Source organism: Rutidosis leptorrhynchoides, chromosome 5, assembly GCF_046630445.1.
Source record: "Rutidosis leptorrhynchoides isolate AG116_Rl617_1_P2 chromosome 5, CSIRO_AGI_Rlap_v1, whole genome shotgun sequence".
Taxonomy (NCBI): Eukaryota; Viridiplantae; Streptophyta; class Magnoliopsida; order Asterales; family Asteraceae; genus Rutidosis; species Rutidosis leptorrhynchoides.
This window is the reverse complement of record NC_092337.1, coordinates 394114831-394122928: the sequence shown is the minus strand read 5'-3', so window position 1 is coordinate 394122928 and position 8098 is coordinate 394114831. Positions and strand designations below refer to the sequence as shown.

At 36.8% G+C, this 8098-nt stretch overlaps 1 protein-coding gene across 1 annotated transcript; it reads left to right on the top strand.

Moving 5' to 3' along the window:
- Positions 1 to 1505: 1505 nt before the first annotated feature.
- LOC139849851 (uncharacterized) lies at positions 1506 to 2316 on the top strand. Its single transcript, XM_071839469.1, has 2 exons — positions 1506 to 2053; positions 2238 to 2316. The coding sequence occupies exons 1-2, from the start codon at positions 1506 to 1508 to the stop codon at positions 2314 to 2316; spliced, it is 627 nt and encodes a 208-aa protein (XP_071695570.1).
- The last annotated feature ends 5782 nt before the right edge of the window (positions 2317 to 8098 follow it).

Below are 8098 nucleotides of genomic sequence, written 5' to 3'. Positions count from 1 at the left end.
AATTACCTTAGGACTAGCTTAGCTTAGATAAAATTGGACCTTTCTAGAATCCTTCTTTTTGGATTCCCTATCTAAAATTTACAGCATACCTAGTGTATGACCCACACTCGATCCAGAACAGGAACGTTGGTATATACACCTGATCCGCAATCTATTATATCTACTGCACGTAAGGAAAGAAGACTCATAGAGCTTAATCAAATGGCGCTATAAGTCACCCTTGCAAAAAATACCAAACCCTCTGTTGAAGGTCGAGGAGGACCAATCAGATACTCAGAGATCCAAGGTCACTCGTTCGAATTAAAACATCACATTGTGCAGCTTATCCAAAATAGTTGTCAATTTCATGGATTACAGAACGATTATCCTAACTCTCACCTTGACAAGTTCATCTCTCTTTCGAACTCCTACAAACAGTAAGGAGTGGGTCAAGATATAGTCCGGCTATACTTATTCCCCTATTCTCTCACTCATCATGCGCAGACATGGTTTGAAGGACTGGAGAATGATTCCATCACCATATGGACGGAAATGGCCACTAAATTCCTAACCAAATATTTCCCTCCATCCAAGCAAACCAATCTTAAAAATGACATTATTAATTTTCGTCAAAATTATGATGAATCTCTGTACACCGCATGGGAGCGATGGAAAACCTTACTGAAGAAATGCCCGAACCACCAATTGGAGAAGTCAGCCCAAATATGTACTTTCTACAATGGTCTTATGGTAAATCATAGGACGACGATCGATGCAGCAGCTCAAGGGAATCTGATGAATCAAACAGCAGATGAAGCATGGGAATTGCTTGAAAATATGACAATGGATCATCATGACTGGAACAGTGGTGAAAGCCTTTCATCATTTGCACCTCTCTCTGCACTCAACAATCAAACAGAGGCCATTAAATCCCTCACGGATAAGATGGAATCTCTAGCCAAACAACTCGGAGAATTGAAGACGCAACCGCAGCAGGTTAATCAGGCTCAGGCCTGTACAAACTGTACCAACCCGCAACCTATTGAAAATTACCAAGTTGAGTACAATAATCCTGACGGATCAGTCTATTACATTCAATACCCTGCCCGTTCGCAAAATTCTGGATATAACCAAACCAAGAATAACCAGTTTCAAAGGAACAACTAACCATTCCAACCTCGTTTTCGATAACCACCTTACCCTCAATAGCAATTAAGATACGATCAACAATTACCTCTCACTGGACCAGCATCCAAAGAAAACCTTCCTGCTAACCAGATTACGAAAGCAACTAGCTTGAGTACTGAAGATCAGTTAAACCAGTTCATTCAAGGACAACACCAGCTAAATCAGAGAACTGCATCTAAACAAGATCAGACGGAAGCACTCATGAAAAATTAGTTCGCGATACTGAAAAGCCTAGATTTGCAGCTCGGACAGTTATCACAATAACTAAAGACTCGGCCACAAGAAAAATTGCCTAGTAATACCATCCAAAAACCCCCCACATAGAGGAAGCTAAACAAATGGATTCTATTCTACCGAAGGAAGTACCTGCACCTCGGAGGCGGTCAGCAATGCTAAAGAATAAGAATGTCAACACTCAGCAGTTGCCCAAGCTGAATCCAGTTCATGTACCATATCCTGGAAGACTAAAGGAGAAGCATGAAAAGCTTGGCACCTTCGAGCTTGACGAAAAATTCTTAGACTCTATGTCCATATTTCCTAACCAGAATAGATACATACGAAGACTTCTCTCTACAAAGGAGCGGATGCCGGATTTCAACAAAATTCCACTGAGTGACGAATGCACGACATTGCTCAGAGACTCTCTACCCACGAAGCTAGGAGATACGGGGAGATTCATATTCCAATGTTCTATCTACCAGTCTGGAACCATTCACGTTTTGGCTGATTTAAGAGAAACCATTAATCTTATGCCTTACTCTCTTTTTAAGAGATTAGAGCTAGGAGACTTGTTACCAACCAAAGTGATGATCCAACTTGTTGATCATACAATTCGTTATCCCAAAGGCATAGTTGAGAACATCTTGGTAAAAGTCGACCGATTCTTGTATCCTACGGATTTCATAGTAATGGACATTAAGGAAGACCTTAATACCCCTATCGTTTTAGGGCGATCGTTCATGAATACGGCTAGGACCATCATCGATGTTTACAATCAAACCTTTGTCTTACGATCACATGGGGAGTGCATTACATTCAAAATTGACCAACCTACCTATTTATTTGAACAGGGAGAGATGTTCACTATTTCCAGCCGTCGGATCACTTTCGACGATGAATCTCCACCATCAGCCACCGACACAGAGATGAGAATTGCGCCACTTGAGCCACAGTTTGATGAAGATACCAAAATGGAAGAAGAGGATCCCGAAGAAGAAATAGAGGAAGAGGAAGAATCCGAGGAGGAAATGGAAGTTGAAGAAATTGAGGAGGAGATGGAAGAAACGGAGGAAGAAACTGATATAGCCCCGCTCAGCTCAGCAGCTATTCAAGAGTACCATGAAGAGATTATGCAGATTGAGACGAAAGATCTTAGCAAAGTATTGGTGATTCGTTTCTGTAAAATAAGTGAAGAGCCGACCGATGTCAAAGATATAAAGATTGATCCTAACAGCAGAGAAGCAAGACACCAGAACACAGACACACCTCATTCACCTGCCAATTCAGTTAAGTTCCCATCCTACGACTCAGTTTCAGATGATGAGGATGATCATCCATGCCTAGATATTCTGGTCGACACTCGCTCTCTCCCGACAGTTTCAGCTCAAGAGGAGCCGAACTCTTCTTCGGAGCATTCCGAAATTCAAATCATATCAACCCATACTGATATGATTTCATTCATCAATGATAACAATGAATTCTTTGAAGACATTCTCGAAGCCATCCGAAACTTGACGATCGAATTGATGACTCGGTTAACGGAGCGGATTGAAGCTATCGACGATGAGTTTGCCTGATACGAGCAGAGAAACAATGATGATACAGCATTATTGGAAGAGAGACTTCAGAACTTTATCGTTGCACTCTACGATCATATTCACCGAGAGGAACGGGAAATGGAGCACAATTCAGTAGTTCGTACCATGCACGAGAAAAGGTTTTGCCAAGAACAGAAGATCATCTACACCAAAGTATACAACGCTTTGGCAGGATCAACACTTCCTTATTCCACTACTCAGAGATCACTACTGTCCCTTATCCGTCGAAACATGGAGCTTTAATCTGGATACCCGACTTCCCACTCCGATTCACAATAGAAGCCTCTTCATTCTCTTAGCTCAAGATGATTTCGAGAGCACACCAGAAAGACTTGTGATCTATGTTACTATCGATCACCACGCCAATCTGATAATCAAAGAGTTAGAAGTCGTAGTTATGGAAGAAGAGCATCACAATAATCCTTTCTCCCACTTGGATCCAGACAGAGTTAACCTTGCCACATTCGTGACATTCGAGCTCAGACGTATCTTAAATGAGTCAACGGATACGAGCTTCACATTCAAAGTTGGATGCCGTGAAATCTACCAGAAAGCAGCCGCCTTGTTTCTAGACTCAGGATTGCTATTTACCTCCTTCCAGCTCCGACTAATAACTAATTTGTGCCAAAGTATCAACAGTTTTTGCGGAGATCCCTGATGTGCGTAGAGGTGTATACGAAATAGTATTAATTTTTACAAGGAAATACTATTAAATACGATACAATTTTACACAAGATATTTATTTATTTATAGAATGGATATACCTAAACCTTGCTACAACACTTATAGGCAGTGTACCTAATCGTACAGTAGTGTAGTTTTTAGTAAGTCCGGTTCGTCCACAGGGAACTCTAGCCAATTTTAACGCTATATTAGTTTTAACTTATAATTGTAAAAATACAAAAATATATATAAGTAGTATTATTATTATAAAGGGGGTTTTTACCGTTTAATGGCCGGTTTGTCGATTTTAAAACTTTAGTCGCAGTTAAAACCTAATGTAAATTATTAAAAATAAATATAACTTAATTTAAAGCGTAAAGTAAATAACGATAATGAAATTGCGATAAATAAAAGTGCGATAAAATAAAATTGCGATAATTAAAGAGTACGATAATTAAAAATGCAATTAAATAAAATGACAATAAATAAAAGTGCGATAATTAAAAGTGCAATTAAATATGAAATATATAAATTATGCTTATTTAAACTTCCGTAATCATCATGTTTGACGTGTTGATTATAGTTTATTACCATGGGTTAATTGTCCTTTGTCCTGGATTATTCAATATGTCTGTCTAGTTTTTGTCCATAACAGTCCATCAGTCATAAATATAAAGTGCGAGTGTCCTCGTCAAATTACCCTTATATCCGAAGTCAAATATTCCAACTAATGGAGGACTTAAACTATAATTATACCAAGTGTCCTTGTATATAATTTATCCCTGTTTTAATAAGTCCATTAACTATTAATTCATTCATGTGTCCAGTTAAATGAACGATTATTAGTACTTATAAATATCCCGCCCATCGTGTCCGATCGAGTGTATATGGTTATTTATAGGTACCTCCAATTGTAAATCTTTATATTAAATTAACAAACTATCATTTAATTAAACAAATATAAAGCCCATTAATAGCCCATAGTCTAATTTCCACAAGTGTCGTTCTTTTGTCCAAACCCCAATTATGGTACAAAGCCCAATTACCTCGTCTTTAATATTTAGCCCAACATCATGATTACTTCGTCTTAAATAAGCATAATAATAATTTAGCTACGAGACATTAAATTAAAAATGTTGAACATAACTTACAATGATTAAAAATAGCGTAGCGTTACACGGACATAATTTCGACTTACACCCTTACAACATTCGCTAACATACCCTTATTATTAGAATTTAAAATTAAAATATAATATATATATATATATATATATATATATACGTTGAATGATGGAAGAGAAAAAGATATATGTATATATATAAACTGAGCCAAAACCGCAAAATTTATAGCATGTGACCTGTCACCTACTTCCATGCGATCGCATGGAAAATGTGCTTCCAGGCCATGCGATCGCATGGCCACTTTTTCCAGCTCAGGTTACTTTGTTTTCTTTCTTGCAGACGGATTTAATAAATAAATATAATATATAAATAATTTTAAGAATTATTTAAATATTATATTATATTTATGTGCATAGTTGACTTATAATTTTTAGTCCGTTGCGTCGAGCGTTGAGAGTTGACTCTGGTCCCGGTTCCGGTTTTTCGAACGTCCTTGCGTACAATTTAATATCTTGTACTTTGCGTTTCGTATCTTGTACTCTTTTAATTTTGAGACGTTTCTCATCAATAATTGGAACCACTTTGATTGTACTTTGTACTTTTGAGCTTTTTGGTCGTTTGCGTCTTCAATTCGTCGAATCTGTCTTTTATCTTCACCTTTTATTATTTAAACGAATATTACTTGTAAATAGAACAATTGCAACTAAAAGCTTGTCTTTCTTGAGGGATAATGCTATGAAATAGATGTTCGTTTTTAGCATTATCAAATATTCTCACACTTGAGCGTTGCTTGTCCTCAAGCAATATAGTCTTGAAAATAAAAATACTAGAATCACTTCTTTATTCTTCACACTTTGTACATCAGTGATTTCTATACGGTGGTATAAACAATGGTAGTAACGTTGTGGTTTACAGTCCCATATGACTATGAAAATTTAGATCCCTTAAGGAAATTGGATCTTTATGAAAACATTTGATCTTTTGAAAATTCAATCTAGATTTTACCCTAGATAAGTTTTCCGAAATAATCTTTCACCGGTGTTTGCAAATTGTTTTTGTGGGTTTGGTGGGTTTCAGATTTGAAAATTTTAGCTCAAAACTTATGGTTTTGTGTCACCCACTTGCTAACCTTGTATTAGGAAAGCAACACGTCCAGTATACTTGCTCCGTATAATACTTTAGGTAAACTACCGTCCGGTTGTAAAGGAAAGCGTTGAACAAGCAACTGTTAAGGCAATGTCCCCTGACATGCTTTTAATTATGGTCTATAACGTATCGGATGCAATTACTATCCTTTGTAGGAGTAATAGTAAAGCTCACCCTGTAGTTTTTCTGTAGCGACCCGACAAAATCGTCATTGACGGCGCTGCTAACTTAGGTCCCGTTACGTGGTCGTATTCCCTATATGAGACTCGTTTGACCAAAATTATGTCGTGTTCTTTTGAAACGTATCATGCTTACAAAGTTTAGTTTACAAAACCGTTCGACAACAATTTTAAGTTTACAAAAGTTACAAAGTGTAAATGAAATAACTTGCGACATAATATAAGTTGAAAATCGCGGTTGTTATAAATAGCGTAAATATGTAAACATTTGTTTGAATCCAAAGGTGCTATCACTAGCGTATGCATGTATGCTTGACTCCAATCAAAGTAATCAAAGTGTGCGGAAGCATGTATCAATTAGCCAAGTATGAACCTGAGAAAACATGTAGAAAACTGTTAACGAAAAATGTTGGTGAGATCATAAATGTATTTGTAAAAGTATGTTTTAAATCACAAGGTTTAGTATCAAAGCGTATACATCTATAAAGATGTGTTTGTATCAAAGCGTATACATCTCGAAAGATGTTGTTTGTAAACCATAAGATTTAGTATAAAGTGAATATCAAGCGTATACATCCTAAAAGATGTTGTCTGTATCACGAGCACCCAATTACCAAAACTTAACTGAATCTTACCTCTACATAATAGTATTAGAACCTACACTATATCCCGAAAATACGTTTCATCCCTTAGATGAGGGTTCGTAAAACACGCATGGCCACACAACATAAGTTCTCGCTCACACCCTACAAGTGTAACTAATGGTAATTGGACTTGAGGATTTTCGTTCTAACTCGTTTGTATCTTTGCTCTTGTATTTGTATTTGTGTTCAAAGTATGAAAGTATACACCGCATAAAATGTATATAAAGTATATGTTTCTCAGCCCACGATTTAAAAGTATAAAAGTATTTGAAAGGGTGGGACTATGATCTCACCTCGAGTGCACGAGTATAAATGTACTTCACAAAGTAAACGCGTGCATGAAAGTTGTTTAGCCTTGACCTAAACAAGTAAGTTGTATCAATTAACCGGTTACGACACAAGGTCGGGCGAAATGTGTTCGATTAGTCCTATGGCTCGTTACGACTCGAATAGTATAGCATGTGAATCACGTTATCAAGTTTCATGCAAGAATCAAGTATAAACGAAGATTAGAACGATTGCATAAACGTTTGTTTAAGTTTGACTAAAAGTCAAACTTGGTCAAAGTCAACGAAAAAGTCAACATGTTCGGGTCGGGTCCCGAACTATATTTCTGTGCTAATTATTCATATATAAGCCTGTTAGAACAAGTTACATGTGAATCGGAGGTCCATAGCATAGCAAACATTTTGTGTGAAAATGAAAAGTGAAACAGAATCTGGAATGCGGCCAATGCCGCGCCGCGGCAATTGGGGTCGCGCCGCGCCATCAGGCGTGGCCTGATGCCTGGTCAGTCTCAATTGTTCAAGTCTTTTCCAAAACTCAATTTAGCACAAAATACAAACCGTAAACACTTAGAATGCGTATCTTATATCGTTGGAAAGCTCTTTTGACAAGGAACACAACTAATAACATATTATCAATCAAAACATGAATTTAAAATAATCAAATTCTCATCAAATGTTCAATGATCGTTCATAATCAAAGTTTCAAGTTTGTAAAACGCATTTCATGATTCGGGCAACCAATTTACATGTATGATATGCCGTTTTGAAGGTAATGAAACATACATTACAACTAAACACTCACAAATAACATTTCATGACATTCAAAGCATCAAAAGTTCATCTTAAGAGCTATCAAACCCTAACCAAGAATCACAAAATCATTAATCATGTTTTTGAAGTTTTCTTAATCAACCTACGCATCAAAACGAAACTAGTGATACTAGTAACACAATTAAAACATGAACTTTAACAATTTAACAACATTAACTCATCCAAAATGCAAGATTAAGCAAACCCATTTCAAATGTTCAAACTAGTTACTCAAAACAACGAATCGAGCAAACAAAACAT